The sequence below is a fragment of the Lactuca serriola genome, chromosome 7, assembly GCF_051521515.1.
Source record: "Lactuca serriola cultivar US96UC23 chromosome 7, Lser_US96UC23_V15, whole genome shotgun sequence".
NCBI classification, from domain to species: domain Eukaryota; kingdom Viridiplantae; phylum Streptophyta; class Magnoliopsida; order Asterales; family Asteraceae; genus Lactuca; species Lactuca serriola.
Window position 1 is genome coordinate 49,244,136 of NC_136414.1, and position 25,792 is coordinate 49,269,927.

At 38.7% G+C, this 25,792-nt stretch overlaps 3 protein-coding genes across 3 annotated transcripts; 2 read left to right on the forward strand and 1 right to left on the reverse strand.

Annotated features, from left to right (window-relative positions):
- Positions 1 to 11,696: 11,696 nt before the first annotated feature.
- LOC145062785 (thaumatin-like protein) lies at positions 11,697 to 12,484 on the reverse strand. Its single transcript, XM_079010373.1, has 2 exons — positions 12,442 to 12,484; positions 11,697 to 12,361 (listed from the first exon to the last, which is right to left on the reverse strand). Exons 1-2 carry the CDS (start codon positions 12,482 to 12,484, stop codon positions 11,697 to 11,699), a joined length of 708 nt encoding a protein of 235 aa, XP_078866499.1.
- An 8,191-nt stretch (positions 12,485 to 20,675) lies between these two features.
- LOC145063953 (uncharacterized) lies at positions 20,676 to 22,058 on the forward strand. Its single transcript, XM_079011504.1, has 2 exons — positions 20,676 to 21,263; positions 21,480 to 22,058. Exons 1-2 carry the CDS (start codon positions 20,676 to 20,678, stop codon positions 22,056 to 22,058), a joined length of 1,167 nt encoding a protein of 388 aa, XP_078867630.1.
- Positions 22,059 to 22,333: 275 nt separating this feature from the next.
- LOC145063954 (uncharacterized) lies at positions 22,334 to 22,867 on the forward strand. The gene is made up of 3 exons (XM_079011505.1): positions 22,334 to 22,489; positions 22,585 to 22,749; positions 22,862 to 22,867. The coding sequence occupies exons 1-3, from the start codon at positions 22,334 to 22,336 to the stop codon at positions 22,865 to 22,867; spliced, it is 327 nt and encodes a 108-aa protein (XP_078867631.1).
- The last annotated feature ends 2,925 nt before the right edge of the window (positions 22,868 to 25,792 follow it).

Here is a 25,792-nt window from a genome sequence, read left to right on the forward strand (position 1 = left end):
GCTGAGACAGAAATTGTGTGAGGCGCCGATCTTAGCCCTGCCAGAGGGCATAGAGGATTTTGTGGTTTATTGTGATGCGTCCATTTCTGGGTTGGGCGCGGTACTGATGCAGAGGGGGCATGTGATTGCCTACGCTTCGAGGCAGCTCAAGCCTCATGAGGCGAACTACTCGACGCACGATTTGGAGTTAGGGGCGGTGGTTTTTGCCCTCAAGATTTGGCGGCATTACCTCTACGGGGTTCGATGTACCATCTACACGGACCACAAGAGTTTGAGGTACCTCATGGATCAGCCGAATCTGAACATGAGGCAGCGTCGATGGTTGGACGTGGTGAAGGATTATGATTGTGAGATCCTTTACCACCCGGGGAAGGCCAATGTGGTGGCCGATGCGCTTAGCCGCAAGGCGGCGCCGATCAGGGACGTTTGTATGAGGATGACCGTGGTGACTCCCCTGTTGGAGCGGATTCGGGAGGCTCAACAGGAGGCTATCAAGGAGGAGCATCAGAAGAGAGAGCGTGTGGTGGGTCGGGTTTCCTCCTTTGATTATGATAGCCGAGGACTATTGACACTACACCGTAGGGTGTGGGTGCCGTATCACGGAGGCGTGCGCCAAATTTTGATGGAGGAGGCGCACAAGTCCCGATTCTCTATTCATCCCGTGGCGACGAAGATGTATAGGGATCTTCGTCTAGACTATTGGTGGCCCTGCATGAAGCGGGATGTGGCATGTTACGTCGAGCGATGTTTGACCTGCAGGAAGGTCAAGGCCGAACATCAGAGACCGCATGGCAAGATGCAGCCGTTGGATATTCCACTGTGGAAATGGGAAGATATCACGATGGATTTTATCACGAAGCTTCCCAGGACCGCACGTGGAGTGGATTCGATTTGGGTCATCGTGGATAGATTGACCAAGAGTGCTCACTTTATTCTGATTCAGGAGAGCATATCGGCCGAGAAATTGGCCGACATCTATATCAGGGAGATTGTGGCACGACATGGGGTGCCAGTATCGGTGATCTCAGATAGGGATGTGCGTTTTACTTCCAGATTTTGGAAGAGATTCCATGACGAGTTGGGCACTCGTCTGCATTTTAGCACTGCCTTTCACCCGCAGACGGATGGTCAGAGCGAGCGGACCATCCAGACTCTGGAGGATATGCTGCGGGCGTGCGTGCTAGACTTCGGTGGTAGCTGGGATACCTATCTTCCCCTGGCCGAGTTCTCCTACAACAACAGCTATCACGCGAGTATCGACCGCCCTCCCTTCGAGATGTTGTACGGACGGAGGTGCAGGACCCCGATATGCTGGGGTGAAGTTGGCTAGAGGGTCATGGGGAGCACCGAAGTGGTGCTCAAGACGACCGAGAGGATCCAGCAGGTTCGGAGCAGGCTTCAGACTGCTCAGAGTCGGCAGAAAAGTATGCTGACAAGCGTCGATCCGACTTGGAGTTCCAAGTCGGGGATATGGTTCTCCTGAAGGTGTCTCCCTGGAAAGGCGTCATTCGATTCAGGAAGCGGGGCAAGTTGGGCCCGCGATTCATCGGACCGTTCAGGGTCGTAGCCCGGGTGGGCAAGGTAGCGTATAGGTTGGATCTGCCAGCCGAGTTCAGCCAGATCCACAACACTTTCCATGTTTCTCAGTTACGGAAGTGCTTAGTGGACGATTCTGCAGTAGTGCCTTTGGAGGATATTCAGATTGATGATAGCCTGAATTACATTGAGCGCCCAGTCGCAATCCTCGACAGGAAGTCGAAGGATTTGAGGAACAAGAAGGTGGAGCTAGTGAAGGTGCAATGGCAGCACCGCAAGGGTTCGGAATGGACTTGGGAGCCAGTGGACGAGATGATGGAGCATTATCCCGAGCTGTTTCAGGATCGAGCAACAGACTTCGAGGATGAAGTCTAAAATAAGTGGGGGAGATTTGTAGCATCCGGTTCCTGGTACGTAACTCTTATTTGAGTATTTCCCTTCTTTTAGCCTTGGACTCGGCGAGTCATAGGTCCGACTCGCCGAGTGGATGCGGGACCCGGGACACGTTTAAGTTGGCGACTCGGCGAGTCCATATCCTGGACTCGGCGAGTCACAACTGTTGGATGAAACCCTAAGTTTCAGGGGTTTGCACCCTATTTAAGCGACTTATCCGCCCCAGGCCAGTCCTCATTCTCTCCCCAGAGCTCCCAACCCTCGTTTATGCTTGTTCTTTGAAGAATTGAAGCTTTGTTGTGTGCTTTTGAAGGTTTTGAAGGAGGAAGGAAGTAGATCCAGAAGAAGGGAACCCATCCAGGCATTATTGTGTTCTTCCAGCAGTTCCTTTGAGGTATAACCCGTTTTCCCCTTGATTCTATGCTTAGTACTTCATTTAGGTCTTTCTTGGACAAATCCCCAAGCTTGTATGTGCATTATATGTCGTAATAAGATGTTTGGCCTCTGGATCTAGGCAAGATTGAGCTCTAGGAGCTCAGATCTGTTAGCTTTATGGCCCCATGTTGCTTGTTCACCCTAGATCTACCCTTTTGAGACATTTTGAGCCCTAAAATCCATATTGGTGAATATCCACACGTAAAGTTGGAAACTTTACGTGTGATTCGTGTCCTAGAAGTCCAGATCTGTGAATGGCATGGACTGGAATCGAGCAAATCTATGTATTTAGTGGGTGCATGGCAACGACTCGGCGAGTCGTTCATGTGACTCGGCAAGTCTGTTCGCGAGTCTCCGAGTTTGTCCCCTTTTCGTAGTGTCGAGTGAGCAGTGACTCACGGGGTGTGACTCAGTGAGTCGGAAGCTGAACTCATCTATGGAGGTACTCGGCGAGTCAATGCCCTGACTCGGTGAGTTCAAGGCAATCTTCTTAGATCAAGAACAGACTCGACGAGTTGTTCATACAACTCGGCGAGTCGCAGCATAAGTGTTCTTCGGATGAAGATGGACTCGACGAGTTGTTCATACAACTCGGCGAGTCTTAGCATAAGTTTTCACCGGATGAAGATGAACTCGACGAGTTGCTCATACAACTCGGCGAGTAGGATGAAGGACTTGAATATCAGTTTAGAAGGAGAACTCGTCGAGTCGTCGCCTAACTCGACGAGTAGGAACGGGATCCAGGACAATCGTTTGGGTGGTGACTCGGCGAGTTGGAAAGCCAACTCGGCGAGTCGGGTCAACTGAAAGTTGACTCTGACTTTGACTTAGGGCATGGTCAGGGGTAAAATGGTCATTTTACCCAAAGTTCAGTGAGCAGTGTTTGATTGAGTATGTTGTGGGAATTGCAGCCGGAGGATTCCGGAGCAGCAGCAGTAGCAGTAGGCAGTCAGTTCCCGATCAGATCAGCAGCTACTTCGAGGTGAGTTACCTTCCAGTAGCGGTGGGTCTACGGCCACAATGTCGGCCCACCAGTAGGAGTTGTATGTTAGATGATTGTCTTTGTGATATCATCTAGGTTTGCTACTACCTGATATGTTGTAAGCTGGCATGATATGTATATGTGATAGTTGTAGAGTTCGGTTGTTAGGACCGAAGGGTAGGTCGGACACCCCAGATATGTCTGACACTACGTGATGATATGATTGCATGCTGGCTTGTTATGTTATATGAGATAAAGGTAGTAAGAGGGGACTAGTCCCCGAGGATCGGTTGTTAGGACCGATGGGTAGTCAGCACCCCAGAATGGCTTGACATGGGTAGTCAGCACCCCAGAATGGCTTGAAACGGGTAGTCAGCACCCCAGAATGGCTTGACATGGGTAGGACGGCACCCCAGAACGGCCGTACCGGGTAGTCAGGCAACCCAGAATAGCCTGGCAGTATGTATGTTATGTGTTTGTATGGTATGTGGTACGATGGGGGAACTCACTAAGCTTTGTGCTTACGGTTTTCAGTTTTGGTTTCAGGTACCTCCTCAGCTAGGGGAAAGGAGCCGGCGCGGTAGCAGCATGTCACACACACACTCTTCGGTTTCCGCATTTACGAGCTTCGCTGGGATTTGTACTCTGATATTTTGATTGGGTGTATGAATTGGCTTTTAGACATGGTTCATTTTGTGTTATGGTTTGATCAAACAATGTTTTTAGTTATTAATATTTTCTAAAGTAATGTTTCAAAACAAAATTTTTGGTCGTGAAAATTGGGTCATTACACATATGCTAGACCAAATGTGGTGACGGGTATGTCTCTTCTCCTTAGCTCTTTATTTATGTTGATTTCTCTTCGTATATTTTTTTGTGTATTGATTTAGGATCGTTTCTTATGAACGATATCTCTACATTGATATTATTTGATTTGGGGGCTACCAAATCTTTTATGTCTCTTGTGCTCAGCAAGAGGTTTGTTGGAGCTCCGGGTGAGTTGGATCATCCATTAGAGGTTGAGATTGTGCATGATCGATCCTTATGGGTATCAGGGGTTCATCGGGATTATGTTCTAGCGATGTTTAGCAAGCAGTATATGATTGAGTTGGTTCCCATTCCTTTGCGCGGGAACAAGGTTATAGTGGGGATAGATTGGATAAGCCCCAATGGGGCAGTGATTGATTTTAAGCTTCAGATGGTACGGGTTTGGACCCCAAGTTGGGGAGATTTGGTGATACATGGAGAAGGCACTCATTGTGGGCCAGTCCTATGCTCAGCCGCTAGGGCTAGACGCTATGTTCATCAAGGTGGTTTTGGTTTCGTCACCTATGTTATGGATACCTGGGAGAAGGGTAAGGCGTCGGTTGGGATGTGCCAATTGTGTGGAAGTACCCGGATGTGTTTTCGTAGATATTTCCTGGAGTGCCTCCGGAGAGGCGGGTGGAGTTCCGGATTGATTTGGTTCCTGGTGCAGCTCGGATAGCCAAAGCACCATATCGGTTAGCTCCACCAGAGATGCAAAAGTTCCCTACACAACCACATGAGTTGTTAGACAAGGGGTTCATCCAACCATTTAGGTCACCATGGGGTGCACCGATCCTGTTTATGAAGAAGAACGATGGGTCACATCAGATGTGTATTCACTATAGGGAGCTAAATATGCTAATGGTGAAGAACCGGTATCCACTCTTGAGGATTGATGATTTGTTTGACCAGCTTTAGGGTGTGTCTTTGTTTTACAAGATTGATCTTCGTTCAGAATGTCATCAGATGAGGGTCAGGGAGGACGACATGCAGAAGACGGCCTTCCAAACTCGTTATGGTCGTTACGAGTTCGTGGTGATGCCATTCGGGCTCACCAATGCTCCCGCCGCGTTCATGGACCTCATGAACCATGTGTGCCCACTGATGTTGGGTCGGTTTGTGATTGTTTTCATCGATGACATCCTGGTCTATACCAAGACCCAATAGTTACATGAGGAGCACTTGAGGGAGGTGTTGAAGAACCTGAGGAAGAAGAGAATGTATGCGAAGTTCTCCAAGTGTGAGTTCTGGTTACACGGGGTGTAGTTACTGGGGCACCTTGTCAACCAGAATGGTATTTTGGTCGATCCAGCCAAAGTCGAGGCCATGATGCGATGGGAGGTTCCAAGGTCTCCATATGAGTTTCAAATTTTTCATGGGTTAATAGGATATTACCTGAGATTCATTCAGGATTTCTCCAAGATAGCAGTTCCCCTAACATGAATGACGAAGAAGACTGACACTTTTCATTGGGGGCCTTAGTAGCAGGCATCGTTTGAGACCTTGAGACACAGAATGTACGAGGCACCGACTATGATCTTTCTGAAGGGTATTGAGGATTTTGTGGGCAATTGTGATGCGTCTATCACTGGATTGGGGGCGGTACTGATGCAGAGTGGTCCTGTTATTGCTTACGCTTCGAGGCAACTGAAGCCTCATAAGGCAAATTACCCAACAGATGATTTGGAGCCAGGGCTGTGGTTTTTTCCCTCAATATTTGGTGACATTACCTCTATGGGGTCCGTTGTATTATTTACACGGATCACAAGACCCTGAGGTACTTGATGGATCAGCCTATTCTGAATATGAGGTAGCGTTGGTGGTTGGATGTGGTGAAGGATTATAATTATGAATTCCTTTACCATCCAGGGAAGGCCAATGTGATGGTCGATGTTCTCAGCCGCAAGGTGGTCGCGAGTCCAATCATGGATGTCTGTTTGAGGATGACAGTGATTACCCCACTCTTGGAACAGATTCGGGAGGCATGGATCGAGGCTATGAAGGAAGAACACTGAAAGAGTGAGCGCATTGTGGGTCACGTGGATTCCTTCGATTATGATAGCCAGGGTTTATTAAATCTCCATCAGAATGTGTGGGTTCCGTATTGGGGTGGTGTGCATCAAGTCCTGATGGACGAGGCACATAAATTTAGATTCTTCATTCATCTTGGGGTGACAAAGATGTATAGAGATCTTCGTTATGATTATTGGTGACCCTGCATGAAAAGGGACGTGGCTTGGTTCGTGGAGAGTTTCTTGACTTGCAGGAAAGTCAAGGCTAAGCATCATCAACCTCATGACTAGATGAATCTGTTAGATATTCCCGTTTGGAAATGGGAGGTGACTACCATGGATTTCATCAAGAAGTTGCCTCGGACTGCCCGCAGATTGGATTCGATTTGTGTCATCGTAGATCAATTGACCAAGAGTGTGCATTTTATCCTGATTCAGGAGAGTATCTCCATGGAGAATTTGGTTGAGGTATACATCATAGAGGTCGTAGCACGACATGGGGTGCATGTTTCTGTGGTTTCTAACAGGGACGTCCAGTTTACTTAGAAATTTTTGAAGAGGTTCCACAACGATTTGGTTACTCGTCTTCATTTCAGTACGACTTTCCACTTGTAGACTAATGGTTAGTGTGAGCGAACTATTCAGACCTTGGAGGATATGCTTCGAGCGTGCGTTTTAGATTTTGGTGGGAGTTGGGATATGTAATTCCCTTTGGTGGACTTTTTGTATAAAAACAGTTATCCTGCTGGTATTCATCGACCTCCTTTTGTGATGCTCTATGAGAGGAAATGCAGGACCCCGATAAGTTAGAGTGAGGTCGGTCAACGAGTTATGGGGAGCACTGAGGTGGTACTCAAGACCATCGAATTCATTCAGTAGGTTCGTAGCAAACTTCAGACAGATCAGAGTCGGCATAAAAGCTATGTCGACAAGCGCTGATCGAACCTAGAGTTTTAGGTTGGGGATATGGTTCTCTTGAAGGTGTCACCTTGGAAAGGTGTCGTTCGATTTAGGGAGTGAGGCAAGCTAGGCCCCAGGTATATCGATCCTTTCATGGTTATAGCCCGAGTGGGCAAAGTAGCGTCTCTATTGGATTTTCTGGAGGGACTAAGTCAGATTCACAGTACTTTTCATGTCTCCCAGCTGTGGAAATGTTTCGCTGATGATTCCGTAGTGGTTCCATTGGAGGACATTCATGTGGATGCCCGCCTGAACTGCATTGAGAGACTAGTAGCGATCCTCGACATGAAGACAAAGACCTTGAGGAACAAGGTGGTTGAGTTGGTTAAGGTGTAGTGGCAACACTGCAAGGGTTCATAATGGATGTAGGAGCTGGATGATGAGATGAAGGGGAATTACCCAGAGTTATTTCGGGCAACAGGATTCGAGGACGAAGTCTGATTCAATTGAAGGAGAATTGTAGCACCCGAGTCTCCAAGTTTGAATTTTTTGATTTAATTTATGTTTAATTCAAGTAAAAGGTGATGGAGGATTGTGAGTATGTTGGGCGTACACTATGTATATATGGCATACTCCTTGCATGCACATCATCTGGGGATCCTCGACATATCCTGGGCTAACCCATACGTACGTTGGGTGTACTCAAGCCAGGTGCAAAACTTAATCTATTGGGGTTGCACCCTATTTAAAGTCCTTAAGTCCCTCAAGATCATTTCCCTTTTAGCCTCCATTGCCCTTTTAGTGCAAATCTTGAACCCTAGCCTTCTTGAGTGCATTTTTTGAGTTTAACTTGTGTGTTTGTGTGTTCTTTGGTGATTTTGAAGACAAAGGAAATTTGGGAACAAGCAAAGGAGAAGAAGGAGCTTGTAGATCTAGACCTTGTGCACCATTTCTAGCCCATTGAAGGTATAAAGTCTGAACCTTGATCTTTCCAAGCATAGATCTAGGTTTACGATAGATTTTAGCATCTTTTGGTCCCATAACTTGGTTTATTGGAGTATGAGCTACTCTAGGACATTTGATCTATCCTTTTGGACTCTTGGAAGTGTGTGGAGTCATAAAAATCGTATGTTGGTAGTTACGACTCAACCATGCAAATTTTAGTGACCACCCAAGTGAGATAATGGACTTAATTCATGGTTTGAGCCCCATCCATGCATGTAAAAGCATAAAGTTTTCAACTTTATGCCTTAAGACGTTATTTTGAGCTTAGGTCTAAGTTTTGGACGTTAAAGCTGAATGGATTAAGACTTTGGAGCTAGTAAGGGCTGACTGGCCAGTACGATGGCATACTCTAGAATACGTTGCGCGTACTGAGCTAGTGCCCCGATTCCAGGTTGCCATCAGTGTATGTTGGGTGTAGGAGTCGTGTACGTTGTGCGTACGCCATCTGTGGGCTTGCAAGATTATGTGCTCGTATGTTAATTGGGTTATGGACTTGTCTAAGTTGGGCCTCAGGGCCACATATTGTAGTAGGTCTTTTTTTTAGGCTTAAGGCCATGTTGGGGGTTCTAGGGCCATATTGGGCCTTAGAGGCCTTATAGTTGGGCTTGGATGCCTTTATGGGTTTTTATGGATTTGGGCCTTAAGGGGAGCGAGGCCCAATAATGCAAGGGTAAAGGATTCCTTTTTTTTCCTTAAGTCAAGAGCTAGGGTTTTGGATTTTTGGGATAGAATATGGCCTATGTTATAATTAAGGTTTTACACTTGTGCGATAAGGAGAGGATTTCATGAGTCATCCAATGAGTTCGATTTGATACCTATAGTCTGAGGTGAGCTTTCCTTTACTGTATCTGTGGGTCGAAAAAATCAATACCAGCCCACTAGTTTACAATGTAGTGTGATGATTGTCTTTGTGACAATTGTCAGTTAAGCCTGTATTTGCTTGATGACTTTGTGATTCCTGTTATGATATTATGTGGTAGTAGCAGGGCTGAATAGACCCTGTATCCGGTTGAAATAGACCGAATGGTATTGCAAGCAGCCAAATATGCTTGACAATATTCAGTTGAAATAGACCGAAGGAGATTGCAAGCACCCAGATATGTTTAACAATATCCAAGTGAAATAGACCGAAGGGGTAGGCAACGACCCATATATGGTTGGTTGTATATTTTTCTGAATATGGTATTTTGGTGGAACTCACTAAGCTTTGTGCTTAAAGTTTTTAGTTTATGTTTCAGGTACTTCCTATTCGAAATGGAAGGGCCCTTCCTGATCGCACCACATCACCCTATGATTTCCGTATTTAGGGATTTTGGGAATTTGTACTCTGATAACATGTTACTATAATACTCTTTTGACTATTTTGATACTACTGCCGTGTGGTTTGAATGAAATTAAAAACAAAATTTTATCTGTATTTTTTGGATGTTACACCAAGCATCCTTACAAAAAAAAAATTATCCCCCATACCGACAACCCTTTTGAAAAAAATCAAACATCGAAATATCCTTATCACCCAAATTTATATCAATTTGAGCAATACATACCCACAAAACTTTTATTGTTCTTTAGTCACCGGTTTCCCATAAAATAGTTTTACGTTATGAATGGATTTTATACAAAAGAACAAGAATTAATCTTGCCCATTTTTAACCACCACCAATATTTTGCAAGCATGACCAAATTTGTCGAATCGAAACACCTAACACCAAGACCTAATTTATCATTTAGTATTATAAACTCTTCACATGTTACCCGATTTATCTTCTTCTTAAGCTCCCCACAAAAACCTCCTTCTAATACCATTGCAAATATTAATAACCTTTTTTGGAGCCAGAGAAAGAGATGAATAATAAAGTGGAAGGCTATTGAGAACCGGTTAGCAAGAGTAGGTCGACCTCAAAATGACAAAGTATTAGCTTTCCATTTAGACGATTTAGTCTTTCATTTATCCACCACTGGAGCCTAATTCTTAGCAAGTTTCATATTTAGCTAGCTCCAAACGGGAGGCTAAGATAAGTAAATAGAAACGAAGCAGACTCACACCTAAGAATACTAGCAAGCCTCTCCACTTGCAAATTATGCACACCAACACCATATAGTTTACTTATGCAAACTTATTTTCAAACATGAAGCAACGAAGAAGCAACAATGAAAACAATTAAAATTAGTAAAATTAATTTTTAGCCATTCTCTAATAAAAGGGACATCATCGACATACATGATATGAGAGTGAGACAGGCCACGAAAATAATGAAGATCACAAGTTGTCTCAATAGAAACTTGTAAAACTTCTATGAAAATGATGAAGAGAAACGGGGACAACATGTCACCTTGTCGAAAACCTAGAGGAAAGACAACCCCTAATCCATGTAATCCATTTCCAACCAAATTCCATTTACTCTAATCGAGTTCAATAATTCTCAACCAAAGAGTTAAGTCTTATAAAAATTGACCTTAAAGATTAAAGTTTTTTCTTTCATTTCTTCATCCAAGATACTACGACCACCTCCTTAAGCAGTTTACTCCCGACTAATAATCTTATCTACAACTTTTTTGATGCAATTGACAAACACTTCAGAAAGCACCTAATAAAGACATCCAACAAGATTAACTTGCCTATGATCTTTCAAAATAAGTGGGTCTCTAATTTTTGGACGCCGGGTTCAAAGGCGAGAACGATAAAGAAGGCATTCCATGTCCCCTTCCTTGTTCAAGTTCCGATTACTTGACTTCTAACCAGTTTCAGAATCAATGATATAAGAGAGGAGTTACATCCTCTTGCCACCATAATGGAGCACTTAAAATCTTTTATAAACATAATGACGTTATTTTTAATCAACTTCCAAAATTTCTTTAAATAATTGGAAGTGAATACATTTGGATCTGGTGTCTTGCCATTAATAGAATACAACAAAATTTTTTGATCTTCGATTTGGAAAAAAGAAATTAAATATTTTCATACATTTCTTGGTACATATTTTTTTATTAATTTTAAATAGTGACATATTTTACACAAATGTATTAAAATATTATTATTTTTATTAAATATAACATATGTTATCATTTCAGCTTGATAAAAGGATATGTAATAACAATATGTCATTATTTAAGTTTGATAGAAAGATATGTAATAACAAAATGTATGAGGATATTTAATTTTTTTTTTAGAAAATGACTCTAGCAGCCCTATCTTTAAAGAAGACTTTTTAAAATTTATTACATGGAGATTCTTTTAAATTTGTTACAAATCTATTTGGGACCATTATACGTAGGATCATGAAACTTTGCCGAAAAGAAATTCCAAGCCTCACCGGTGATCATTCACCCATAAACCATCAATGTATAGTACATATTATTTGCATTGCTTCTATTTTAAAGATTACATCATAAAAGTATTTGGCAATGACTTTCACATCCACGTTAATATTGAATATTATTAAAAAAATATATAACTAAAAAAATAAATCCATTAGTTTGGATTGTAAAAGCAACTCCAGTAATAATTAATGCAGTAACAATTGTCGATGCTTATTCTCAAGGATCTACAACGTAATCATATTTTATTTTGCTGTAATCTTATCATTCAGGTGAAGAATTAGAAATGATACATGCTTGTAAAGATATCAACAGAACCTGATCACGTAATCTGATTCTCGGCAGGTAAAAGTACTAGTCATATCGTCAAAAGCATAGGTAAAGGAAGTCGGGCAAGCCCGCTTGAAATACTGCGAGTATTTTGTTGGTTTGCATCTATTTGGATTTTGAAACTGCCCAGTACAACAAAATTCCGGCGACTGAAACGCCGTGCATGCACTTTTACATGCAACAATCTGTCCACGATCCCCTCTAACTAGCAAATTAGGCGGACAATGTAAGTTCAAATCCGTGTCACATCTAACACTGGGACAAAGGCCAGAGTCATCCTGTGGAATTATCGAGATGGGAATGTTGTATCCATCTAAAAGGCTCACATCATAGAAATCCACAGGGCTGTCGAGGGTGAACTCAGCTAGAGAAGCTGGGGGTTCACCGCCTGCACCATTACAGTAGATACCACTTCCACAATCACCGGTGGTGCATGTTCCCAAACCATAAACATTGAATGTGCATCCAGTTCGACCCCAAAACCTGCCGGACCATCCTTTTGGTGCTGTTAAATTCCTTGATTGTAGCGGTTTCAGCTCAAGACCACCTTCCATGAGTAGCGGTTGTCCTCCAGATGCTTGGATCCCCGGCCATATGGTCTTGTTGCATCTGTTTTGCAATGTAAAAACCATTGCGTCAACACCTGAAAGAAAAATACAAAACGTTAATTAATATCTAGAGACAGTTAAAGTGAATTAAAGATAGTTTTTCTTTAGTAATTACCGCAAGAAGAAATAACTAAGAGAAAGAAATACAAAAACGCCATATGGACGACGGAGGGAATAATGTTTACAAGTGTTAGATACATATTTATATAAGAAAATGTAGGTAAATCTATTGAGATGCCAATTTCATGGTAATAAAGATTTATTGAATTTCAGGTACACAGTTATGCAGCACAAAGACTACCACACTCAATTTAGATTCTTTTGCACACGGTACAATCACAAAATTCTTTTGATGAATATCCAGCAACATCACACGGATTGCCATATCCCTTTTCTTTTTACAAATAATTCAAAGGTGGATTTCCTCATTTAACAATCCAACGGGTTATAATGCATATTTTCTCTCAAGAAATCATACAATTTCCCTCCACGTGCTTTAAAATTTGACTGCCTTAAATGATAGATGGAGTGGACCAAAATCCAACTCGACGTCGTTCCTAATCTCTTTTTCAGACTTTCTCCAAGTGTTTTGTCACAATGAAAATGGAGATCAAAAGTTGGTATGAAGAGCCGAACACTACAAGAAAACAAAGCATTAGCGGCGACGCCTTTAGCGGCGACACCTAGCAATAGCGGCGACATGTAAATGACGCGTTACATGTCGCCGCTATTGCTAGGCGTCGCCGCTAATGCTTTGTTTTAGCGATCCGAGTCATTCTCACTCCATCCGTCCGATTTGTTTTCAATCTAACGGCTGTTAAGGAAAGCGGGAAGGCGCGCTGACTTTTCCCTCCGCTTGTCGCCGCTAATGCCCATATGTCGCCGCTATTACCCTAGCGTCGCCGCTAATATTGATAAATGCAGATATCCTTCACAGATTACCTTTCTGTCATTTTTTTTCTTACCTTTCTCTCGTTTTTCTCTCTTCCTTTCTTCAATATCGCGAGTTTTTTCCAACTTGGTGGACTAGGAATTGCTTGTCGGACCGGTGCTAGCCCCTCCTTACCCCAAGACAGCCACAATACCGCCACTGCCCCAAAAACCGGCAACATTTAGCCAAATTCCGAAATCGCCCCAATCAAGGTCGAATTTCTCATCTTTTTTATGATTTTTCTGTTTTGATGTTAATTTAGATGATAAATTGTGAGTATTTTTCAATTTTGTTGAATGATGATGCTTGTATTTTGAGATATGAAGTGGTTATGCATTTTGTTGGATTATTTTGTTGGATTGTATGCATTTTGTTGGATTGTGTGTTTTTTCAGATTTGTGGGAATTTTATTATGCATTTTGTGTATGTTTTGAAATTTATGTTTAGATTACATTGACTTAAAAATAAAATTTGACATGAATATATACATTTGTTGGATTGTAATAAATGTTTAAACCACATTGCCTTAAAATGAAATTTATATATATATATATATATATATATATATATATATATATATATATATATATATATATATATATATATATATATATTTGTATGAAATTGGAATATGCAAATTGGATGTATACATTTGGCTTAATTAGGTTATTAATAGCAACTTACTTCTAGTAATGTATTGTATATGGTTTCAAAGTGCTTAATTTTGTTAGTGACTTAATGTTTGGCTTTAATTGGATGAAATTGGCTTAATTGTAATTTATGTATACATTTGGCTTAATTGTATAAAATTACTTAAAAAAATTAAACTAATAACAAAAATTAAAATATTAAATTAATTAGAAAATAAAATTAATTTACCTTTAGAATCAAATTAATGTTAATATCAAAATAAAATAAAATTACTTTTTTAATTAATTGTAAAATCAACTTAAAGTAGTTTTAAAATCAAGTTAATGTTAATATTAAAATAAAATAAAATTACTTTAAAAAATTAAACTAATAACAAAAATTAAAATATTAAATTAATTAGAAAATAAAATTAATTTACCTTTAGAATCAAATTAATGTTAATATCAAAATAAAATAAAATTACTTTTTTAATTAATTGTAAAATCAACTTAAAGTAGTTTTAAAATCAAGTTAATGTTAATATTAAAATAAAATAAAATTACTTAAAAAAATTAAACTAATAAAAAAAATTAAAATATTAAATTAATTAGAAAATAAAACTAATTTACCTTTAGAATCAAATTAATGGTAATATCAAAATAAAATAAAATTACTTATTTAATTAATTGTAAAATCAACGTAAAGTAGTTTTAAAATCAAGTTAATATTAATATTAAAATAAAATAAAATTACTTAAAAAAATTAAACTAATAAAAAAAATTAAAATATCAAATCAATTAGAAAATAAAACTAGTTTACCTTTAGAATCAAATTAATGTTAAAATTAAAATAAAATAAAATTACTTTTTTAATTAATTGTAAAATCAACTTAAAGTAGTTTTAAAATCAAGTTAATGTTAATATTAAAATAAAATAAAATTACTTTAAAATCAAGTTAATGTTAATGTTGGTCATTACAACTTTAGCTTTAATTAGGTTATTAATAGCAACGTACTTTAGCTTTAATTAGGTTATCCCGTGTTGGAATACTTTTTGAATCATCAACTTTATGAATACTCTACTTGATTTTTGTTTCCTGTAAAGTAAACATTAAACACTAAATTATGTTTCAGTTGCCTCATGTCTATTGATAAAAGCTGGACTAATAATCCACATCGTCAATCTCCTGAGTTCCAGCTAGGACTTGACACTTTTGTCGAGAAATCCATGTTACACCTAGATTGTAAAGGTGAAATCAGATGTCCGTGTGAGAAATGTGATAATCGTTAATTCATAAATCCAAAAGCAATGAGACGTCATGTTCGTATATATGGTTTCAGTCAATCATACAAAACATGGATATATCACGGTGAATCTTTAATCCCTCCAGTTGTAGATGCCGTATCGCCAAGCAACGGGATGGCTGATGTTATTGACGATGTTATGTGGGAGTCGAGAGAAAACGATATAAACCTCGATGAAGGAACCTCAAATACAGGGGGTAGTGGTGTCGATGATGATTTTGAAGAGTTGTTAGAGGCAATCGAAACCAAGTTATATCCTGGTTGTACATTTTCATTCCTTGATTTTTTAGCAAAGCTGATGCATATGAAGGTCAACAACAAATGGACTGATAGTTCATTTGATCAGCTCCTTGAGTTGTTGCATTCGACATTTCCACCAAACAACAAGGTTCCCCGTTCATATTGTATATCTTACAATTTCGCAGGGTAACTAACTTTTATTCATATTGTATTTCTATATTATACATCTTGTAATTTACAGGCTGCAGATGAGGTTTACTTGGGCAATACTCTTGGCCATGATGGCCAATGTTATGGGGCTTGGACATGGAGGTGATGGAGCCGAGGATCCACCACCTCCAGGAGGCTTTCGTCGTGGTCAGCACGAACAGGATGGTGAGTTTTATTATGATATATTTATTAACTATTTTTATTATTTTATAATAAGTTATCGTGACTAATATTTTTAATTGTATTTTTTCAGCCGAGCTTCCAAAAAAAGAAGGGGCATGTCAAAAAATATCGAGTTGGGAAAGTTGATAACGGCAAATAAGGGAAAGCCCGTAGATTTGGATTTCGACAGGTCAGGCAGCGTGGTAATTGGTTCACACATGAAATTGGGAGGTATTTGTGGAACAATGTCCCTTTCAACGTATCTGGTTGGGACAATGTTTCCCCCGCCTTAAGGAACGCAGCAGTTGTATATCTAAAGGTGACTTGGATACAATTTTAAGTTTAGTTGTGATTGTTATTTAATTAACTAAATTTTTTGTGTTTTGCAGAATAAATTTGATTTGGATAAGGTTAACATGGATCCGGAGCGTGCTCAATTGTTGCAGAGCATTGATTCGAGTCTTGCAAAGGTTTACAGAGGCCGAAAAAGTAAAGCTCATTCTTATTTTAAGGAAATCGGGGGGCCTGCAGATATCCAAGCCACATTAAACAACCCCCCTAACGGAATGTCACATGAAAATTGGGCGAAGGCAGTTGAACATTTTCAAACGCCAGAATTTTTAAGGCGTTCGGCGTCAAACAAGGAATGTCGTGCAAAACAAGTAGTTGTAAACAGAGGGGGGTCGAGCTGATACAGCAATGCATGTTTCAAAGAAGTAAGTTATGATATATTTAAATATTTATTTAAAATATAACTAATCTAAATTTTAATGTTAAATAGGATATCAGTCGAATCGAAGCTTTTCGTAAGGCTAATTCCAATCGCCAAGGAGTATTTTATAGTCCTGCAGTCGAGCAACAATATGTAAGTGGTTAATTTGTATTTTTCATATAAGTGTTTATATCGTCAAAGGTATTTAGTAATCTAATTTTTATGATTTTATTATTTTTAAAAAATACAGAATGTTTTACTCGAAGAGATAAACCAACGAACCCAAGCTACTTCTGAGGCAAGCGGTCTAGCACCAACTGATATAAAAGATTGTTTTGAAAGAATATTGGGTGTTCGACGCAGACATATCATAGGCATTGGGTGTAAACCCCCTACCGTTGTGTCTATGTACGATCAACAACAACCAATGACACAAGAACAGCCACAATCACAGGTAATTGTTAGTAAATGTTATAATGGAAAGTAGAATGCTATAATGATATGTTGGTTATGATTTGATATGTTGATATTTTGTAGTTTGGTAATTTTTGGAAAGTAATGCTATAATGGAAAGTAGAATGGTATAATGATATGTTGGTTATGGTTTGATATGTTAATATTTTGTAGTTTGGTAATTTTTGGAAAGTACAATGCTATAATGGAAAGTAGAATGGTATAATGATATGTTGGTTATGGTTTGATATGTTGATATTTTGTAGTTTGGTAATATTTTGGAAAGTAAATGCTATAATGGAAAGTAGATATATGTTTAAGTATTTGATATGTTGATATTTTGTATAATGGTATAATTAATTATAATGTTATTCTGATATGTTGTTAATATATTTTGTTTTCTTTATAGTTGCAAATGCTGCAAACAATAGTACAGGACCCGACCTGTTCTGCAGCATTGGAAGAGTGGTTTCGCTCATTGCCGCCACCAAATAATGAAGGAAATGATGATCAGGACGAATAGTTATTTTAGGATTTTATGAAACGTTTTGTAATTTGGAAGAATACTTAATGTGTTATGGATTAATATTTTGGATTGATTGTATAATATGTATTAATATTTCTATAAAAACTTATTAGATTTTTCAAATGCTATATGGATTAATATTTGGATTGATTATAAATTTAATGTTAAATAAATAAACACAAAAAAAAAAAAATCAAAAGAGTATTAGCGGCGATAGCTTTTGTGGCGACATGAAGGTATTAGCGGCGACAACCTATTAGCGGCGACGAGTAGCATTAGCGACGACGCGCAGTATTAGCTACGACTATGAGTATTAGCGGCGACATTAAGCGTATTAGCGACAAAACAATATCGACGACGCATTTGCAACGACTGGTCGTCACTAAAGGTATTAGCGCCGACACGTGTCGCCGCTGTTGTCCAATTTTCTTGTAGTGGAATAGAGCTACTAACAAGTATGGTTTTATCTATTTGGTTTTTGCTAAAGATTTTGTATGTTTTTATCACATAGATTGTACATATACTTCACACTCATAGATGCATGAAGTGCTACTATCACATGCAAAAGGTGAGATGGATCACCACATTGTTATGTGGTCCAATGGATGAAACACTCTTATTAGATCTCTACAGAGCCAACGTCGCGGCTAAAGAAACCACGAAAACAGATTTGGCTGCAAGTATGCTCACATAGTAAGAGATTTGGTAGGAACTGGTGAGCCAGAATGAAACGATGCCGGAAATCGTTTAAGTAGGTGATGAAGTATGGGAGCTCGTGGGAGCAGCCGCAATGTGCAATAGAGGCGACTCAGTCAAGATGCAAAGATGTCGTCGGTGATCCAGATGTGACTGAATCAAAGGTGATCCAACGATCAAACCAAACAAGACCACCATAGCATATCCAGAAGACGCCATTGTTACGGATTCAAGAAATAATTGAAAGTATCGTGAGTGGTAGATAAAGGATAAAGTGGGAGACGATAATTACTTTAATATGTATTATCCTATATAATAAAATAATAAATGCATCAGTACGTATAGTTAGTATTGGTTGCTTTAATATGCATTATTCTATAATAAAATTAATATTTATGGTGATATAACAAGGATAGTAGTTTCTATTTATCTATATTGTTCATCTATAAAAAATAGTCATTAATAATTACACCCGTTTGAGTTGATAAGATTTTTTATATTTATAGTTGATTGTTTTTTGAAAATAAAAAATCGTTTTTAATGTGCCATATTATAAAAGAACATATTTTAATGTATATAATGAAAATAAACAATGGGTGTAATGCTCTAAAATGAAATGTCGGTATCTTTTTTTTAATGTCTGATCAGCCAATACGCAACTATTATTTTCATTTGCATTTAAAATTCTATCACAACTGTTATTTATTTTTTTAAAACATAGTTGTCTTCTTTTTAAACCCACCTCAACTACATTAGAATAAAGTTTGTAGTAAAACTGAAAAATAAAAGGAATGGATAGGATGAGAGTACGACTGATTCTCTTTTAGGCTTACAAGTAGTGGCGGATTTCATGTGGGGCACCTGCTTTGCTTTTCCGGCAGTACAAAATTTTTCGATTTTTTTTTTTTTTACCGTTTGACACTACTTAAAAAAACCGGCTACTTCTAAAAGAATATGACAACTACTTAAAAAAAAAATGTAAACACATTGGATCAATTAAGCCCCAATAATTAATAGCTCAAACACATTTTTATTTTAATCCACCTAATATTAGCCGAAAAGAAAAGAAATAAAAGAAAATAGCCCAAATAAAAAAAATGATCCAATTGTCCAATTAGGTCCAAGAGTCCAAGTCTAATTCCTTGAATCACAAAAGAAAAAGAACAAAAAAAAAGCAGCCTCGTTTTTTACTGTTCGTGAGTTCGTCCTCGGTCCTCCTCACATGCGGCAATCGACTTCATTCTTCTAATCTTCTTCTTCGAGTTCGACTTCTAATCCACAATTTTCAAGTGCAAAAATTGATTTCCAACTTCCAAGTGCAAAAAACAACTCAAATTCAAGGTCCAAACCCTAATGAAGCAAGTAAGTATTTCTAATTTTCTATGGTTTTCGAATTTATAGTTGTAATTGCTAAGCAAAATTCAAAATTGCTATGGTTTATAGGTTATAGAGTAAATTACATGAAAGATCCCTATGGTTTTGGGTAATTTGCACGTCTGGTCCTTAACTTATTTTTTTAACTCGACAGGTCCCTACTGTTTTTTTTCCTACGCACTTGGTCCTTACTATTTGTTTTTGTTACGTGTTTAGTCTCTGTCTTACCTAAAAATACTATTATTAAAATAGGGAAAAATGATGGGGTAGGTAAGATAAGGTGAGGGGGGCAAGGTTGAGGGTGTATTTATTTAAGTAAAATAAAAAAAATCATGGAAAAAATAGCATTTTTAGGTAAGATAGGGACCAAACGTGTAATTTACTCTAGATTATAATTGCTAAACCAAACAATACGTTAGGGACCAAGCGCAAATTATGCTAAACCATAGGGACCATTCGTGTAATTTACTCTAGGTTATAATTGCTATGAAGTTATTGGATATTTGGATGATTTGGTAAAATTGCTATGATATTATAAAAATTATTGTTTGATTAGTTGTAATTTCTATGATTTTTATTGAATTGATTGTTTGATATGTTAAATTGCTATGTTTTAGGTTTACATGTTATTGTTTGATTAGGTATTAGGTGAAGTTATTTTTTGATTAGGTTAAATTGTTATGTTTTTATAGGTTAAAGTAAGTGGTTTTTTTACCAAAAGACCAAGACCTAATCCTAATGAAAGTGGAGAATGATGTTCCTAAACACCAATCACCAATCAATCAATCCCTTTCGTTTCTAATTCTAATGCAACCCCACAAACACCAATCACCAATCAATCAACCATTCAGTTTCTAATGCAATTCCACAAACACCATGCTCTAATGAACCTAATGATAATGTTGATTTGAAAGATCTTCCAAAGGACACGACTGATAGGCCAAAGATCACAAGTTATAAATCAAATGTAAGAAATGATGTAAGAAAAGCGTATTTGCTTCAAGGACCTTGTCAAATAAGGTTACATAAGTTTCCAAAAAAGATAATAGGTGATAGATTTAGAAGATTCGTTCCTTCATGGTTTGATGAATTTGATTGGTTTGAATATACTATGGAAAAGAATAGAGCATATTGTTTATATTATTATGTGTTTGGAGACCTAATGAATCAAAGAGGAGGGAGAGATGAATTTGTTTCCCAAGGTTATGATACTTGGAATAAAAAAGATGCATTTCGGACTCATGAGGGTAGTGTTGATAGTTTGCACAACAAAGCAAAAGAAAAGTGTGATTTTTTATTGAGAGAAAAACAAGCTATTAATATAGTCTTGAGGAGGCAAACCGAAGCGGAGGATCATAAATATAAAGATCGATTACGTGTTTCTATTATTGCTGTTAGACTTTTATTGAAAATCGGTTTAGCGTTTCGTGGTCATGATGAGTGGGTTAACTCGGGAAATAGAGGGCTTTACATTGAAGTGTTAAAAGCCATTCGGGTGACTAATGAAAATATTTTCAACAATACTTTAGAAAATACTCCTAAAAACAATCAAATTATTTCCCCAAAAATTCAAAAAGACCTTGTACAATGTTTTGTACAAGAAGTCCTTTTAAGTATTCACCAAGAGATTGGTGTAGATGTATTTGCTTTATTGGTCGATGAATCTAGTGATGTTTCAAGAAAAGAACAACTGGCTAATGTTTTGTAATGTGTTGATAGTTTTGGCTTTGTGAAAGAAAGATTCATAGGCATTGTGCACGTGAAGGATACATCCTCTTTGACAATAAAAAATGTCATAAATGAAGTACATACAAGCAACAAGTTGAGTTTTAGTAAGGTAACTTTTTTATTTCAATTTAATTTAATTCGCTTTATGTGTAATATTATATATAATATTTTTTAATTTTTTTAATAGATAAGAGGACAAGGTTATGATAGGGCTAGCAATATGCGAGAGGAATTCAATGGTTTGAAAGCTCTGATATTACAAGAGAATGACACAGCTTTTTATATACATTGCTTTGCACACCAACTTCAATTAGTGGTTGTGGTTGTAGCAAAGAAGCATGACGGTGTTAGTGACTTTTTTGAACAAATTTCATTGGTGGTAAATGTTGTTTGTGCCTCGTGTAAAAGAAAATACATACTACGGGATCAAGCAAGAGAAAGGGTACAAAAAGGCTTGTGTAGTGGTGAACTTGAAACTGGGAGAGGGTTAAATCAAGAAACTACACTTGTTCGAGCGGGAGATACAAGATGGGGTTCACATTTCAACACACTCACAAGTTTAGTGAAGTTGTTTGCGGATGTTCTTGTACTTTTAGAATTTGTGCAAGTGGATGGAGGGTCACTGGCAAACCGTCAACAAGCGTCCGGAATCTTAGCATATTTCAAATCTTATGAGTTCGTGTTTTACTTATATATGATGTATGATATTTTACGCCTCACGGGTACATTATCAAAGCAACTTCAAAAAAAGATCCAGACATTTTAGAAGCAGCTTCGATGGTTAGAGGGACAATGAATGCACTACAATCTTTAAGAGACACGGGGTTTGCTAGCATTTTGCCAAAGATATCTTCTTTTTGTCAAACACACAATATTGCTACTTTGGAAATGAAGGATTTTTATGTTGGTGCAAGAAACCGTACCACCACAAAGACTAATAGATTTCATTTTGAGGTTGAAATCTTCAACACAATGGTGGATATGCAACTTATAGAATATCGGGATCGATTTAGTGAAACAAGCACCTAGTTACTAGAATACATGGGTGCTTTGAGCCCTTGTGATTCATTTGCACAATTTGACAAATCAAAGTTGTTGAAGTTGGCTAAGTTGTACAAGTATGACTTTGATGATTTGGCTTTTATACGTTTTAAGGACAACTTGAGATTTCTTATCACTCTTGCATCAAAGATGAAAGTTTTACCACTTTGAAAGGAATTTCCAAGCTTTCTCGTTTGATTGTTAGTAAGGGGAAACATGAGTCTTATCATTTGGTTTATAAGCTTTTGAAGTTGGCTTTAATTTTACCTGTAGCGACCGCAAGTGTGGAAAGATGTTTTTCGAAGATGAAGCTCTTGAAGACCGACTTGCGTAACAAAACTGGTGATGACTTTTTGAATGACGCGTTACTTTGCAATGTTGAGACCGAAGCACTTGTGAAAGTTGAGAATGAAAAAGTAATGGAGCGGTTTCAAAAGATGTCCGCACGAAGAGGACAAATTTAAATTGTAGTAAATAGTTCTGTTTTTAACTTTTTATGTAATGAATCGTTTTTTTTTTTTGTATTAGACGTAATGAATTATTTTTCAGTTTTAAATTAGGTTTGACTGGAACTCGACGAGTCCGAGCGGGATCCGGGTCGAAGAGTAAGTGACCGACTCGACGAGTCGGAGAGTGGACTCGGCGAGTCCGGTCTGGATTGGGAAACCCTAAATCCGGGATTTTGGGCACTATTTAAGCGTCTTATTCTCTCTATTAGGTTTCCTTGGAGCCTCTCTCATCCAGAAACTAAAACCCTCAGCCTCCATTGTTTCATATTCAAGTCTCTTGCCATTTTTGGGTGATTTGAAGGAAGAAGGAAGGAAGGAATCATTGGGGCTTCAAGGATTGGATTTAGATCCAGGGTTTGAGTCACCTTTCAGAGTTATTAAAGGTATTAAGTCGTTATTTTCACCCTTCTTCATCTAGATCTACCTTGGTTATGAGTTTTGGGGCTTTTATACCATGTTTAAGAACCATTTCGAGTTAGAAGCCTAGATCTGAAGTTGCTACTTCAGATCTAAGTGTATCTTGGCCTAGAAAATCATAAAGCATCAGTCTATGGGTTGGTTATTAAGCCTCTTTGTCTTAAACCCTAGTTTGTAGTGTTTTGAGCCTTGATCTTCTTAGTTATACGTAAAGTTTGCAACTTTACGTGGGGAATGGACTTTGGAAGTATGGATCTATGATTTGTAGCCCCTGCATGGCTCGAAAAGCCACTGGATGGATTAAGAACTGGAGCGACTCGGCGAGTCACATGGGTGGACTCGGCGAGTTGGATGAAGATGGGCAGGAACTTGGCGAGTTGAAAGAACAACTCGGCGAGTCTGTTGAAGATTGTCTGGGACTCGACGAGTCTGTTCTTGGACTCGGCGAGTCAAGTCGCGAAACCCCAAACCCTTCAAGTTAGGACTCGGATTAGTGAGTTGTGTGGGGACTCAGTGAGTTGGACAGGTCAGGACTCGGAAATCGGTAGACTCGGCGAGTCAGGGGCTGACTCGGCGAGTCGAGTCGCGAATGAAAGGATTCTGAGCTAATGAACTTGGCGAGTCAGTAGGCAAACTCGGCAAGTATGGTTGACCTGGAAGGTTGACTTTGACCAGAGTTGACTTAGTTGACTTTTGGAGAACAGTTAAGATAAGTGATATATGTTTTGATATTGGTAGCTCGGGGAGCTAGTGGAGCAGCGGTTCAGGGAATTGTCGGTCAGCATCCAGAGGGGTTACCAGCAAGTTCAGCAGTACGAGGTGAGTTTCCCTTTGTGTGAATGGGTCTACGGCCACAATGTCGGCCCATGTAGTTATGAGTAGGAAGACCCGGGGGTTAGCCCTAGGCGCAATATGCTAGAATAATATTTAGGACCAAGGTCCAATGATAGTGGGCGGGTGCCCAAGGAATGGTTTATATGATAGTTTATACTTGTTGTCTGTGTGATACATGTATGTGCCTGGTAGGGAGGTGAATGTGGGCGAGGTCTCGTATCTCACCAATAGTAGAGTGTGGACGGTGTTTCACATATCATTAGCAGCAGAACAGGGGCGAGGCCCAAGTTAGGGAAAGAGTGAGTGTGGGCTGGGCCCGTATCTCACTATCAGTAGGAGCATAGACGGGGTTCCATGACTCATCAGTAGCAGGACAAGGGCGAGGCCCAAGATAGGTGAGGCCTCAGGACAGGATTTATTAGTATATGTTAGCTTATGTGTTAGTATATGTTAGCGGGCGAGGCCCAGGGACAGGCGAGGCCTAAGTGAAACGAATATGTATCCGAGTAGGGCTCGTAGCCGGGCGGGGCCTGGAGCGGCGGGGTCGTTGTAGCGGGCGAGGCCCGAAGTAGCGGGCGTGGCCCAGTATATGCTGTATGTGTTTATCCAGGGTATGGGGTAAGTTGGGGAACTCACTAAGCTTCATGCTTACGGTTTTCAGTTTTGGTTTCAGGTACTTCCGGTAGCGGGGGGAAGAGCTAGGGGTGATCGCATGGCACACACCATAGATTAGTCAGCTTGGGATGTTTTACTCTGATAATGAACATATGTTTTGGAAATTATTACTCTGATTTTGTTATGGATTGACAAATATGTTTTAAGTATTGTTTTATAAAAGAAATTTTTAGTCTTGAAAATTGAGACGTTACATGGTTACAGAAAATTAATTAAAGAATTGGTGTGTGAGATGTTAGGAACTAAAAAACATTGGATGAAAGAATTCAAAAATACAATATTGGTCAATTGTTTATAAAGATCATAAACAATAACTATGAGTTGTTAGGAACTAAAAAGCATTGGAAGAGATAATATAAGGTGTTGTTCGTTTTTTTGAAAAAACCCTCTTTAGACCTCTAATTGCTGCGCGGCGCAGCATACGTGCAACACTTTTCATCTCGTAGCTGTTTATTTTTCAGAAGTCTTCGGATTAAAAAACTTATGCGCGTGCTCTTCTTGGCGCAACACTTGTTTTGCCTCTTCCTACCTCTTCCAACCTTCTCTTCTTCTTTTTTTTTCTTGCTAAAATATTGATTATATATTGCTGAAATCTTATTTCACATCTTTTTTTCGTTTTTTTTTTGTTTATTCTTGTTGAATTTTTTTCTTTTTTTTATATTGAATAATAATAATTTGTTGATGAAATATCATTATTTTATGCTAAAATATCTTTATTTTTTTTTTGTTAAAATATCATTATTTTTTTGCTGAAATATCATAAATTATTGTTGAAATGTCATACATTATTAAATTTTCGTATTAAAAAACTATTTTCGGATTATAAAATCAGTTTATTTTAATTTTTTTAATATTTGCAGCAGTATGTAGATGTTAAAAAAACAAACACGTTTCTTATTACAGTCTGCAGCCGTTCGGTCCACCTCTTCTACTGCAGAAGGGTTGCAAAGGTGGTCCGTAGAGTTTATGAATTTTTGCTTCAAAAAAACAAACAAGGGTAGCAAAGGTGGTCCGCAGAGTTTAT

Bases quoted from the DNA above. Each gene is read 5' to 3' on its own strand.
- LOC145062785 (XM_079010373.1), bottom strand. From the start codon at position 12,484: ATGGCGTTTTTGTATTTCTTTCTCTTAGTTATTTCTTCTTGCG. The intron at 12,362-12,441 runs GTAATTACTAAA...TTTTTCTTTCAG, and splicing joins CTTAGTTATTTCTTCTTGCG to GTGTTGACGCAATGGTTTTT.
- LOC145063953 (XM_079011504.1), top strand. From the start codon at position 20,676: ATGGAAAAGAATAGAGCATATTGTTTATATTATTATGTGTTTGGAGAC. The intron at 21,264-21,479 runs GTTTTGTAATGT...TTTTTTTAATAG, and splicing joins GAAAAGAACAACTGGCTAAT to ATAAGAGGACAAGGTTATGA.
- LOC145063954 (XM_079011505.1), top strand. From the start codon at position 22,334: ATGGGTGCTTTGAGCCCTTGTGATTCATTTGCACAATTTGACAAATCA. The intron at 22,490-22,584 runs GTTTTACCACTT...AAGCTTTTGAAG, and splicing joins CTCTTGCATCAAAGATGAAA to TTGGCTTTAATTTTACCTGT.